Below are 14,329 nucleotides of genomic sequence, written 5' to 3'. Positions count from 1 at the left end.
AACAACCCACAAGAAGCAGCACTACAATATTACAAGACTATATATGGATTAGACTATGGATAAATACTCAATATGAAATATACTCAAGTATAAACACATGGCTGCCAAGTTGAAATGCTGGTCCAAACTATATGCGGTTTGGACAGTGATTAATCTGACCTTAATTAATTGCGCTACGAATCAATAAAACAAAACGACATTGGTTCATTTAAAACTTGAACACCTCCTATGAAGTTTGAGTCTCCTGAGACCAACTTACAAGACATCTTACAGGAGACCGCAAGCCAGCCAGCTTAAATAACCACACACCACAACCAGGCGAGTAAGATTCATAACCTTTTATTTATTTAATTTTTTTTTCTGGCATGAAAAGTACAAATCATTAAACAATTCCATGAAAAAGTATTTCACAGCACCCTGCTGATATCCCAGTAATAAATATCCTAAAGTAGCCGTAAGTTTTTTTTAAATTATTTGTTCTTTTTTCAATGGTTTTTTTTCTCCTTTTCTCTGACATACTCTGACTTGATTTTTTTTTTTTTCAACCATCCAAATAAATGTTAAAAGTTGACACAGCAAAGGAAACACAGACCATCTCCTCCCCCAACGAAATACACACTCAGAAGAAGAAGAATCGGGAAACGATTAGTCTTCCCCACTGTGTTGCATTCCTTAAAATCGGACCTCAAGACTATTCAGTACCTATTTTCATTTCTGATTTCTTTTTTCTTTCTCAATCTTTAAGTGTATAAAACAAACCATTTTGCCAATATAGCATTTCCAACTTTTTGTCAATTTTTTTCCTCCAATAAACTTATAAACTGGAAGCCTTGGTGTTTTTTTTGGGGGGGTGGGGGGGAGATTAAGCCCAGCGTGGTATCTTAACATTTATTACCAATCCTTATTATAATTCTAACATATTTGTTTGACGGGACAATCCTTAAATAAAATCCCGAATTATTGAGCTATAAAGGAAGCCAGTCACACAACCATAGATGCTTCAATCGCAAGCATTCTGAAGGACTCTGACCCAACCAACGACCGCCATTTTGAAGCACATGGTGCCATTATTGGGCGCCATTTTGTAGTGGCACAGTTGCAACACTGAGGTGACATCAATCGTCATTATCAACCACTTCAGAATCGTGGTTTTAACCGGGTCTTTACATGCTTGGGGGAGGAAAGAAAGAAAAAAACCAACAAAAACGGGTCTACAAACAGAATATATATTTGTATACAAGATGAAAGAATGAGAAAAAGCTTTTTTTTTTTAACAAGACAAACGTAATACAAATATTAGTCATAACATCAAGCACACAAATAATGTTTCTAAATATTTGTTGACTACATTTTTTTTTTTTTTACTTTTTTTTCAATTTTTTAATCAGTGCATCTATGGAGAGCCTTACTCAGCGTAATTGTATTATATATTTTTTTCGTTCCCGTTTCAAGAAGAAAAAACAGCGTAACCACATCTCAGCAAACTGAAAACTTAAGTTGCTTAAGCTTGCAAATATAATTAAATAAACCATAAATATACACAAAACATACTTATATACGAGGCAATAATAATAATAATAATAATAATAATAATAATAATAATAATAATAATAAATAGATTTTTAAGTTAACAAGAATAAGTTAAAACTACAAGCTAAAAATCGCCCAAATAATTACAAGTTTGATGGCGCTACATCGTGTATTTTTCCATTTTTTTTTGTTTCAATGAAAGCTACCACAGACTTACAAACACGACACATTTGATTTTAAATCAAGAAAGCCTAACTAATTCTAAAATCTGCAATCAACTTAAAAACTAAAGCAACTAAGTCTTAAAAAAAAAATCCTCTCAAGTTTGTTCCAAATAAAAAGCGAGAAACCGTAGAACCGCGGTGTGTGTGTGTGTGTGTGTGTGTGTGTGTGTGTGTGTGTCTTGTACAGTTCAATGACACAAAACGCTAAATTAACTGGTGAAATCGATATGCAAAACATGAGGTTTTAGTATTTGAAACCAGCATGGGCTAAAAATGAAGCAAAAACAGTATCCCTGGTAGATTTGTTTTATTTTTTTTTACTTCTTAGGCCTATTTTAAACTTAACCAAAAAGGTTACGTCGCTATTTTCTTTTTCGCCAGCGTGAGCCCGGTTGTTTTGTTTGTTTACAGTCGGAATACAGCGTTGCCTGATTTGAAAGGGATATCGTTTCGTGGAATCAGACTAGGTGCTTGTTTGGCTTGGGGTGAGTGTTTTATTTTCACTTTACGATTTTATTTTAATGATGCATTTCGCTGATCGTTTTCACATGATTTTACATTTATCGTTCTAAAAATATATATCTTTGTTTTTTATCTTCTCGATCAATAAGAAAATCAAAAGCACGATGCACCTGTCGCGCCAATAAAGGCTGTGCGGTCCAGTGGTTAAAGAAAAGGGCTTGTAACCAGGAGGTCCCCGGTTCAAATCCCACCTCAACCACTGACTCATTGTGTGACCCTGAGCAAGTCACTTCACCTCCTTGTGCTCCGTCTTTCGGGTGAGACGTAGTTGTAAGTGACTCTGCAGCTGATGCATAGTTCACACACCCTAGTCTCTGTAAGTTGCCTTGGATAAAGGCATCTGCTAAATAAACTAATTATAATAATAATACCAGCGTACTTCTTCAAACGATTGGGGGGTGTTAGTTTACCTTAAATAAATATTAACATGGTGTTGAAGAAGGATCTCTGTTTTTTCCAGCAGTACAAGAAATGTCCTTTTTCTTATACAATATAGGCCTACATTGAGTGTTGTGACTTAGAAATGTCTTTTCTTGTCGTCCAGTATTTGATCAGAATTCGCTTGTGATGGTTCACTGTGATCTGTCGACTCTTCGTGGGATCATTTTTTACCATTTTCTCCCAATTTAGAATATCCAATTATTTTTAGGCTCAGCTACCACCCCTGCGCTGACTCGGGAGCGGTGAAGACGAACACACGCTGTCCTCCGAAGCGTGTGCCATCAGCCGACCGCTTCCTTTCACTCTGCAGACCCACCATGCAGCCACAGCGTCGGAGGACAACACAGCTTACAGGTAAGTCCGCAGGTGCCAGGCCAGTCTACCGAGGTTGCTGGTGCGCGGTGAGCTGAGGACACCCTGGCCGACCTAAGCCCCCCCCAGGTGGTGCTTGGCCAATTGTGCGCCGTTTCCTGGGAGCTCCCATCCACGGTCGGCAGTGGAATAGTGTGGGCTCGAACCGGCGATGTCCAGGCTATAGGCCGCATCCTGCACTCCATGGCGGAACGTCTTTACCGGATGCGCCACTCAGGAGCCCATTGCTGATTATTTTTTATCTGTTGCAAGATTGTAGCCATGACGGTACGTGGCCGCTTCAGTTCGGTGATTTTTAAAAAACTAAAAATTTTAAAGGCTAAAAGTTTAGTTCAGTGTTTAAGTTCTAATATCGGCCGCTCTCAGGTGTTTTGCTTTGTTTGGGATATTCTAAGAAAAAAGAGATCCTTCCAAGCAATAAATAAATATGAGAAGATGGATTTCTTCTCGCCAGTAAGAACGCTTCTTCTGGAGAGTTTGGGGTTTTGAACGGTTCAATCGAGGTCCCGTTTTCCGTTCTCCTGGGCGTGGGATAAAAGAATATAATTAATGAAAGAAGTCTAACACTATCAGGGCAACGCCTCCAAAAAGAGATACGTTTGTTATTATAATTTTTTTTTCAAAGTCTTAAAAAGTTTTTTTTTTTTAACAATCAGGCGTGCACGCGACACAATCTTTCCTCTCTCTAGCTCTCTCTCTCTCTATTTATTTTTGAAATGTTATCCTCAAAACAATGAAACAATGTAGCCTGTCAAAATATTCTTTTTTTTTGTTTTGTTTTTTTAAGCTCAAGAATCAGTAAAAATTCTCAACAAGGTCTTTGTCCTTTTTTATAAAAATAGATTTTCTTTTTTTTTTGTTTTTTTTTTATTTGTTTTTTTTGTTGAAGTAACCCTCGCCCATCAAAGAGATTAAGCTCTTTGGCTAGTTCTGTGTTATTTAGAAAAACAAAAAGTATTCAAACACAGTTTAATGTTATTTATTGTCTTTCTTTTTTATCTGTTTTTTTTAAATATATTTTCCTCCCAAACGTGGAAAATATGAAATTTGATCTTTCGAACAATCCTTTGATTTGTATTATTTCCGTTCTTTTTATCTGAAGTCACAAGAAAAAAGGAAGATCTTGGAATAAAAAGGGGACAGCTTCTAGAATGCACGTACGTTTTATATACATTTATTGATTTTTTTCTTAGTTTGGTAAGTGTTTGCTTTTTTTAAAATTGAAATAATACAAAATAAATCTTAAATAAAAAAAAATTGTTACGGAATTTCAGATAAGCTCCTTGATCTTTTTTTTTTAAATACACAATTGCGTTTAAAAAATTGTCTGTAGCTCGATGGAACCCAGTCTTGCGTGCAACACACAGTCGTTCTATGCAGCTTTGACTGTCAAATGCGTGTTTCTTTTGTCTAATTCCAACAGGCATACCAGGAGTGCAAATTTGGGATCAGTAGACATGTTTCATTTTCTTAATGTATTATTGTACCATAGCAACCATAGGTGATGATAGTTTCTCATTTGGTCTGGACTGCTCACATGACCCGCCCACAGTCATCCACGGAACACTAAAAGCTCATTGAAGGGGAGGGCGGGGCTTGATTGGGGCGGGGCTTGATTGGGGCGGGGCTTAATACAGGCAGGGCTTGGTCACCAGAAGACTAAATGATTTGCACCCCAATATTGGTTGTCAACTGGAAGAATAAAAAAAAAAAAATCTGCCGTGAACATTTTTTCTTTTTTTATAAGGAGTCCACAATTCCATAGACAATTTTTTTTTTTTAATTATTATTTTTAAATATATTTCTAAAAATGAAAAATAAAATGAAAGAATTATCGGGAGCATCTTGAAAGTTTTTGTATCGTATATTTTGAATCAGCCTGCGTGTGCGCGCGTCTGTTTTAATAGTCCCCCCTGCCCTAGGTTTCCGTTGAAGAAACTTTTCATTAACGCAACATGTCTTTATAAGAAGATGTGTGGTTTTATTCTGATTTTTTTTATACAACATTTGGAAGGGCTAGAAAACCCAGTCCTTCTGGAACATCTTTAAGAAGTTTCAGAAACAGTATTCAAAGGTCGGTTTATAAAATTGCTTACTTACTTGGCTGTTACCGTGATAAATATCGATAAATATTTATATATGTATATATATATATGTATATAAGCTAACACTGGCTGCTTCTTCTTTTTTCATTTCTTTTCTCTTTTTTTAATAAAAAAGTCTTTGTTTGATCTTGATGTTTCGAATGCCCAAACGTTGATGGTAGAAATTGTACACCTTTTATACATATTTCTATTTAAGTTGTTTGTGTTAGGCTTTTTTTTTTCAATTGAACTATTCCCAAGAAAATTGCACGTCACATTTCTGAATTCCAATTTGTCCATATCTGCATGAATTTAATCCAAAATTAAGAGACTGCTGTAAGTAGCCACATATATAGCAGTTCCCAGTGTCTCCAAGACCATAGCCTGATTACAGCACCCCTATAGATAGCTTGTGTTACTATAAGGCCATTAAGTACAATAATCTAGACTATAGACAATAATACGGCTGTCATAACTATAGAGGCGCTATAAACCAATTAAACTAGAAAAAAAGGACCCCTGGGATCGCAGTCTCTATTTCCCATTTAAACGTCCATATTGAATAAATCATATTCTAATTCAATTCAGGCTAGTGTTTCCTTAAAAAAAGGGGACTCGGGCGTGTAATAATGTGTGTATTTGAACTCTTCTTCCAATGGGATTGCCGCTGTCGTCTCCTCGCCTCTTCAAGCCTTGTGCTGCTTGCTGGTCTTGAACGAGACCTGGAGGACCCGGTCTCCCAGCCTGTACCCGTTGAGGCTGGCGATCGCCATGGCGGCCTCGTCGTAGTTGGTCATCGTGACGAAGCCGAAGCCTTTGCACTTGTTGGTGGTGAAGTCGCGGATGACCTTGACGTTGGTCACCGCCCCGAAGGGCCCGAACAGCTGCCACAGCACGCTCTCGTCCGCCTCGGGGGAGAGGTTGTACACGAAGATGCACCAGCCGGCTCCCGAAGGCCCCGTCAGGTTCACTCCAGCCAGGCTGGTCATGCTGTCGATGGTGATCGGGGAGAACCTGGGGAGCAGAGAGGGAGAGCTACTTTGGGTGTGATTCTGAAGTTCACAGGTTCACCGCTTGCTAAGATACATGAAGATGGTGATGTGTGTGTGTGTGTGTGTGTGTGTGTGTGTGTGTGTGTATTTCATTTTGTAGTTTCTTTGATCCCAAAATGATGTTCATATATATTATTATTATTATTATTATTATTCATTTCTTAGCAGACGCCCTTAGCCAGGGCGACTTACAATTGTTACAAGATATCACATTATTTTTACATACAATTACCCATTTATACAGTTGGGTTTTTACTGGAGCAATCTAGGTAAAGTACCTTGCTCAAGGGTACAGCAGCAGTGTCCCCCACCTGGGATTGAACCCACGACCCTCCGGTCAAGAGTCCAGAGCCCTAACCACTACTCCACACTGCTGCCCTACACTACCTCACCGTCCCTACAGTCTATTATTTATTTTTGTATTACAGATTATTCAATTTTTTTTACACATTATTTTTGCATACAATTACCCATTTATACAGTTGGGTTTTTACTGGAGCAATCTAATGGCCTTTTCTCGTTCCCAAACTTTTCTTCTGTTTTTCCATATCGAATTAAGTTCTCGCTAGACAGCTAAAGACTGTAAGGTGGGAATTCTGTCTACAAGCGACGGCCGCAAATGAACTGCTTATGATGCAATTGGTTCACCTTTATAGGACCCTCCTTAGGGTTTATTTTCTGTACAGCTCTTTATCCACGTCTATTGAATCCTATGCTAATATTAAGATTGTCTGTCCTGCTCTGCATTCATTTGTAATGCAAGTGCCGTTTAAACAGTATCATCTTTTAATATGTATCAGCGATCACAGTGCTGCTGGCACAGAACTGAAGCTGTTTCAAAGGGGCAGTCTTTTCAATCTCCTGGTTTTCATAACTTTAATGCTGCTATTGGGGTGAAGTCAGAGTGCTACCGCTTGTGTTACTGTAAAGTGTAAAAACATAACACAAAGAGGCAAAGAAAACGTACAACACCACATGTACGACACACAGCCACAAATCCAACGAAATACAGAAACCTGGAACTAAAAACCAATATGCAATAATAATAATAATAATAATAATAATAATACAGAAATAGATCAAATGAATAAAAATGAAAATTCAAGTATGTCCTATAGAAGAAGCCACACACAAAAACCGAACTGTGTAAAGATAAATAAATCTGGGGGGTTTTCCATGCTGGTGGAAAGAAACCAAACAAAGCAAACAGAGTTAGTTGAAGAAAAAGAGAGAACAGAAAGAAAAAAAACTAGAATCTAACAGCAGAAACCAGTAATCGCATTTGAGATGTACCTTAGACGGAATGTTTGTCGTCTTGACCTAGTTTATTCTAGCTTCGTAACTTTATTAATGGGAGGTGTTAAATAATACTGTGTAGAAAGCAAGGCGTCTACAGCGCTCATGATGAGCTAACAGGGCTTTAGACCCACAGTGTTTTTAACACTGTATGGATCTGACTGACCCATCTTTAACTTTCCAATCATCTTTGTAAAGGCATTGGATTACTGGTTTAAGCAGCTGGTAAATTTGAGTGGTCATGGCTTTGTCCTTGGAGCATCATTACCTCTTGGTCCCATAGCTCATGTTTAGTATATTGTCGAGTCTGTAAAAGGAGAAGGGGGAGAATGGAAGGGGTTGAAAATGTTAGTCAACAGTTCTGAGTCAGAGAGCGCCATTTTGTTTAAACTTGCACTTTTTCTTTCAAAGTCTTTCCTCTTGCATGGTTTGTGATGTTTGAGCTGCAGTCAAGTTGACCTACAGCAGGAAGGAACGCACGAGCGGTATACCGTGTGCGTTACAGTAAATAAATACAATTTTTTCATGTTGACCCCAAGATACTACTTCAAGTTTAGCACTGAGAGAAGAACAGGAGGGAGGAAAGACTTTTTTACACAGAGAGTTATAAATGCATGGAATCTTGTGAATTAATTGAATGTTTTTTTAATATTTCTTAATGGATCACTGTTTTACAGCTATGGATCAAGTAATAATAATAATAATAATAATAATAATAATAATAATAATAATAATAATAATAATAGGTGTTTTAAAGAAAATCCAGACACAATTTAAATAAATACAAAGAAATAAAAACGCAACCACAGTGTTTTTTTGTGTTGTTGTTGAGTTTTTTTTCCGTTATAAAACACTCAACAGTTTTTTTTTTTTAAGATTCTGTCTAGTCTGCAGGGAGACTGTCTGACAACGATGTCAACTCGCACTTGATTTCCCGTCACTCAAATCACCGTGTATTTACTTATTCATTTGCTATGCTGTTGCTTAAGAAATTGCGACACACAAAAAAAAAAGATGAGAGTGAAAATGAGGACAAGTCCGATTTTGTCATCTCCTAGTTTAACAACAGAATATCTGTATTGCTAGTTCTGTGTGGTCATATGTACTGCAAGTACTGTAACTAATACAGACTGCCTTGAAGTGTACAAAACATGAAGCAGAATACACTGCAGGTTTATAGCATTGTTATATTCTGGAGGGCTTCAATACGTGACTTATTACTGAGCAGTATTATTATTAATATTATTATTATTATTATTATTATTATTATTATTATTATTATTATTATTATTATTATTATTATCATCATTCTTGATTTGCTCATGTATATTGCAGGTGTCATCTCTGGGTTTCAAGTATAAAAAAGGATAGTGCAATTTAAACTCAAACTGAGACTAGCTTACCTACAGAACTGAGCTATCAAAGAACACAGAGAGAGAGAGGCCATTCCAACTGGAACCACAGCTGGCTGAGCAAATGAGGGGAAAAACTGCATAGCAACCAAAATGGAATGAGGGGAGAAACCGCATAGCAACCAAAATGGAATGAGGGGAGAAACCGCATAGCAACCAAAATGGAATGAGGGGAGAAACCGCATAGCAACCAAAATGGCCGACCTCTCAGTACTGGCTCTAAAAGTGAGTAAAACCATTGAGGGGAGGATATATATCACTGGGATCTTTTTAAAAGTGACATGGTGTGAAGAGTATATGTGTCTTAAGCTGAAGAAACTATTGACAGAAATACAGTATTTCTAGGGTTGTACTTTGGGCCTGTTTGTATGTAGGCCGAACTGCATAACAACTCAATCTACTGCTTACTGAGGGCTCATAGATATGTTTATTTATTTATTATTACTATAACAAAACAATATATAACATATACAATCCAGAGGATAGGAAGTACATTTACATTCAAAAGAGTTATTATTATTATTATTATTATTATTATTATTATTATTATCTAGAAACAAAGAGGCTTGAGTAAGCAGCTGATCACAAATTACCGTAACGTCAAGGATAAAGGAAGACATTTCCTTGAGTTATTTAGATGAATACTGTGCTTTTTTTTAAGGTATGTTCAGATTTATATGCATACTAAACTCATCCTAAAAGGTCACTTTTTGAACAGATTTGAACAGAGACCGTGGTTTAAATCAGATATAAAGAGGATCAGGTTTATTAAAAGCATCCAGCTCATGTGTGGCTGTCCAGCATATTTAAAATCGAAAACTGAACGGACACGATCTGTGGTGTCCCAAGAACAGTGGATCTTTCCTAATGAGAATATCAAACAGAGGTAAAGAAAAAAAAAAAGAAAATCAACATCAGTCCATGTTCACCACACTGCACTTCCTGTTAAATATATAAACATAACAAAGGGAAAGAAATAAAAAGAAAAAATAATAGTGAAAGAAGCACTTTTTCCCTGCCCCTCCAAAAAAAGGCCTTTTGGGGTTACGACTGGATTGCTTTTTATATAGAACACAGTGCCACCCGGTGGCCAGGTGTATGTAAGTGCAGGATGAGGATGCTAAGGGGAACGGTGAAGGCTCTCGGGGGTGTTTACCTGAATCTCTGTGTCTGGTGGTGCAGGGGGCCCGTGTATCTGCGTGCAGCGGTCTGGTACAGCTGGGTGAGCAGAGCCTGGCCGGTTTTCTGGCTGGGGTTGTTGGCGAACTTGACGGTGATGGGCTCGGCAGCACCCAACGGCTTCTGCCCGTTCAAACCCTTGATGGCTTCCTCGGCCTCGTTGCGTTTATCAAACCGGATGAATCCTACTCCTCGCGATATACCTGCTCCGGGGCACAAACAGTGACGTTAGGACCTGCGGGGTATTAGCATGTCTGTACTGCTGTGGGCGGGGCTGGGCGGGGCTGTGGGCGGGGCAGCTTCTGTTCCTGGTACATACAGTCATGTGCAAATCTATTTGAACACCTCAAGATTTGTCATTTACATCCTTTATATACCTGCCTGCATGAAAACCTCAGGGGGTGAGAATTTCAACTTTCGCTCAGTAATCAGTGATATAGAAACAACAGGCACGTGTGTGAAAATGTTAGACCTGCTTTAATCAGGCATCTTAAACAACTTCTAAAAAGTCTCCTGCGTTTCACCATGCGTGGCTCTGTGTTCCTTTTCTCTGACCATTTTCAATGAATTGCATGTGTGGCCTATTAAAGTAATCAATTCAATTACACAAGCACTGATTTGCCTATTTTGAGAATTTTGCAGGATTTTTAGTTCTAGTGGTTTGATTTCATACGCAGAACAAATCAAAACTACAGAAGCAATGGGGTGCTCTAATACATTTCAACATGGCTGTGTGTGTTTTTTTTCGTTTCCCTTTACCTGCACATTCTGGGTCTCTCCCATATCGAGTTTTCATTCTTCTCTACAGCTCTGGCCAAAAGTGTAGCATCGAGATTGTCTGCCCTCTAACAAAGTCAATTTCTTTACCATTGGGACTAAAAACTTGCCCCAGGCAGTGGGTATTTACTGCGTTCCCCCCCCGTCCTGTCCCCTCCCCCCGTGGGCTGGTGTTGCCCAGCCGCAGTGTGCTCGAGGGGTCCGGGCAGGGTGCAGGAGTGATGTGAGGCTGTACCTGTCACCTGGTCCACCAGGATTCGGGAGGTGATGATCCGGCCATACTGAGAGAAGAGCTGCTCCATTTCCTTCTGGCTCATAGTCTTGGGAAGCCCGCTGACGTACAGGTTGGCGTCGCGAATAGAAGCGGAGCTGGGGCGGGCATAGGACACCTGTGTGGACCAATGAGGAGGGGAGAAATTAGACACGTGTCAGCACTGCCTCCAATCCATCAATCCCGGTCCTGGAGGGCTATTCCACTCCAGGTTTAACAGGTAACACTAGATGAGAACTACTGCAGGGTCTGGATTGAAGTTTAAATGGTTCAGTTAAACCGTTTAGCACAGGGTTGGAACAAAGACCAGGAGTGGAAGGTGATAAAGGTTTCCTAACATCAGTATCTCAGCATGCTCCTATTGTCAACATATGATGTGTGACGCTAGGCTGTGTCACGCCAGGCAACGGCTACAGCACAGGGAAATTGATTTAGGAAATTTCTTCATCCTATCTTTACCTATGTTGTTTAATCTTTTTATACAGTACTTGTCATCCATTTGCTACAGTTTCCTCTCGTGCCAGCAGACCCTGATGTTTTCCATTACGCACACACTGACACACACAACACGCGGCACTGCCAGACATCGGGTGGCTGCTCTTCCCACAATGCACCGCCGCTGCCTCTCTGTACAAAAACACCTCCGTCCCATGAGCCTCTCCCGACCCTGCCGTCTCCACGGCAACGCACGGCCTACGCATCTGTCTCAGCCTGAGCTAGATTTGAAGGTCAATGCCTCTCTCACTGTGCTGCTGCTTCGCTGCTGACTTTGTGATGAACAAAAAAAGAAGGGTGGGGCTGCCTAAAACAACTGCTGCTATTGTTATTGTTATTGAAGATTACTTCTGGGGTTTGACCATGCCTCGAGCCTGCCCTGGACTGGAGGGAACACCCTTTCTCTTAGGGGAGTGAGTGAGGGAGGGAGGGAGCAGTTCAGTCTCCATGCCTCAAGCCTGCCCTGGACTGGAGGGAGCTCCCTTTCTCTTAGGAGGGTGAGGTAGGGTAGGGAGGGAGCAGTTCAGTCTCCATGCCTCAAGCCTGCCCTGGACTAGAGGGAGCACCCTTTCTCTTAGGGGAGTGAGTGAGGGAGGGAGGGAGCAGTTCAGTCTCCATGCCTCAAGCCTGCCCTGGACTAGAGGGAGCACCCTTTCTCTATTCAGTTGTCACATCCATGCAATCCTTGGTCTCTTCCCCTTTCTATATATTAGTATGCTGATCATTGTTAGGCAGAGGTGTAAGAAGACAATGCTAACTCGTTTTAAGCCTGCATCAAAGCCGCCTGCGTGTGCTTGTGAACCCTGCAGGTCTCCTCTCAGGGGACGTGATGTTCTGGAGCTTTCTCTTCATTAAAACCACCTTAATAAGCTTTCTCTAACTCCGAGCCCCCCATACCGATTCCTGCGGGAGGGCACAGTATCAGTTCTACTGGCAATGACTCATCCAAGCCTATCGTGCACACTCTCTCACTCTCTATCTCGCTCTCACAAATTAACCCTTTGGGGAGCTCCGGGTTTCCACGGCAACCCAAGAAATCCTGGTAAACTCTGCCGTTGTCAAAGTCAAGGGCAATACGATCTGAGAGCTGAACTAAGCAGCCAGGTTGAGGCAGCGCGTGGATTGGATTATCGTCTTGTTCGACGTGAGTGGATGGCAGGGGGGTAACATTAAGTTTGCATTAGGATGCGACCCAGGTGGTATTGCAGGCTCTGCTTATTAAAACGGCAGCTGGCCACTGCATTCGAGTTAGGATCGGCAGGGAGAGGGCATGTATGCGCGCATGAAGGAACCCTCATATTGTTGCCCCTGTTCCCACAATCCACAGATTACTCTCGCCAGGATCCGTCGAGCCATATGGCTGCTAATCTCTTAATTGGCGTTGAGGCTGTATTCTCCCCTCTTGTCATCGTGTGTTGGAGGTGTGGAATTTCAAACGCTGTGTCCAGTTCTACAATCCCCTGCCCCCCCTTTCCTCCCACCCCGAGGGGGGGAAAAGAAACACCCCCACGATGGGACAAAAGCCCCCTAATTAGCACAGATCGACGGCAGATGGGGTCTAGCCCTGGCTGACCCCCTCCTCCCCCCCCCCCCCCCCACCCCCCCGCACACAGGCGTTTTTAATCACATTTCCATCACAATAGATTCTTCACGACTGCATCCTCTGCCTTCTGACCCAAGCAGTCACCCCTCCCTCTCTCCTTTTCTCTCTTTTCTTCCCCCTTCAATCAAACTTCGCTGCGTCAAACAGGGCCTCCTCCTGCGGACTCTTCGGATGTCCCAGCTTCTTGCCCCCCCTTTTTTCCCCTGATTTTTAGATTCCTTTAATAAATGATACACAGCACGTTCTCCTAGAGCTGGGAACTCAAGCAATATCAGTAGGAGCCATTATTGCAGACCTATGTTCTCCCGATAGCAATTGTATGGTTTCCTAATAGATTATATGCAGTACATCCCTGAGCTCTGAACTAGAATAAATTCAATTGAAGACACTGCATACTCTATTATGGAATACATCTAATTAAATGGAAATAGCTAGACAATGCCCAGCTATCACAATACACTACGCTGAAAAAACGCTCCTCTTACCTTGATGGTTTTGGTTTGTAGTTTGAGTCCGTTTAGCGTGTTGATAGCTTTGTCAGCGTCGTTGGGGTCGACGTAATTTACAAATCCGTAACCTAAACTCTGACCTGGAGGAACAAAAAATGACGCAGACGAAAATTAAAACTGAACCGAGTACGCCACCATAAATTCAATACAAAAAAATGTGCAAAGAAATTCTTAAGTTGGTATTTGATTTGTGTTATTGATATGACTTCATATAAAACACACACTGTAGATTTAAGACTACATTTTGCTTTAGAACAATCAACTGCACACTTTGAACAGCAAGCCATTTAAACTGGAAGGGGGAGGTATCCGAAAAAATATATATATATTACTCTACAGCTGTGGTCAAAAGTTTTGCATCACCTTGAATTTTAGGATTGAGACATAATTTAAAAAAAAATGCAGCAAAATTAGTTTATTCTAGGGTGATGCAAAACTTTTGGCCAGGGCTGTACGTTCAAGAAGAGCATTTGCCTTTAAAGCAATCAACTGCAAACTGCAAAACCATTTAAATGCATTACGTCAGTTGCATGGGGTTAATATTTTCACAGAAAAACAAATA

General features: G+C 40.4%; 1 protein-coding gene across 16 annotated transcripts in view; it reads right to left on the bottom strand.

Moving 5' to 3' along the window:
• Positions 1-323: 323 nt before the first annotated feature.
• Positions 324-14,329, bottom strand: part of LOC117965646 (ELAV-like protein 3) — a 30,691-nt gene continuing 16,685 nt past the window's right edge. For 6 of the 16 annotated variants that reach the window (XM_059006954.1, XM_059006957.1, XM_059006959.1 and 3 more), the window contains exons 3-7: positions 13,744-13,847; positions 11,125-11,278; positions 10,090-10,318; positions 7,790-7,828; positions 324-6,208 (exon numbers count right to left, since the gene is read on the bottom strand). In XM_059006954.1, the coding sequence (XP_058862937.1) occupies positions 5,860-6,208; positions 7,790-7,828; positions 10,090-10,318; positions 11,125-11,278; positions 13,744-13,847 (875 nt within the window). In that variant the 3' untranslated portion in view covers positions 324-5,859. The remainder of the gene's footprint in view (positions 6,209-7,789; positions 7,829-10,089; positions 10,319-11,124; positions 11,279-13,743; positions 13,848-14,329) is intronic. The other 10 variants (XM_059006965.1, XM_059006968.1, XM_059006969.1 and 7 more) reach the window with 6 other exon arrangements.

Source organism: Acipenser ruthenus, chromosome 34 (genome assembly GCF_902713425.1).
Source record: "Acipenser ruthenus chromosome 34, fAciRut3.2 maternal haplotype, whole genome shotgun sequence".
NCBI classification, from domain to species: domain Eukaryota; kingdom Metazoa; phylum Chordata; class Actinopteri; order Acipenseriformes; family Acipenseridae; genus Acipenser; species Acipenser ruthenus.
Note: the sequence above shows the minus strand (reverse complement) of the source record. Positions and strands in the feature narration are given on the sequence as shown.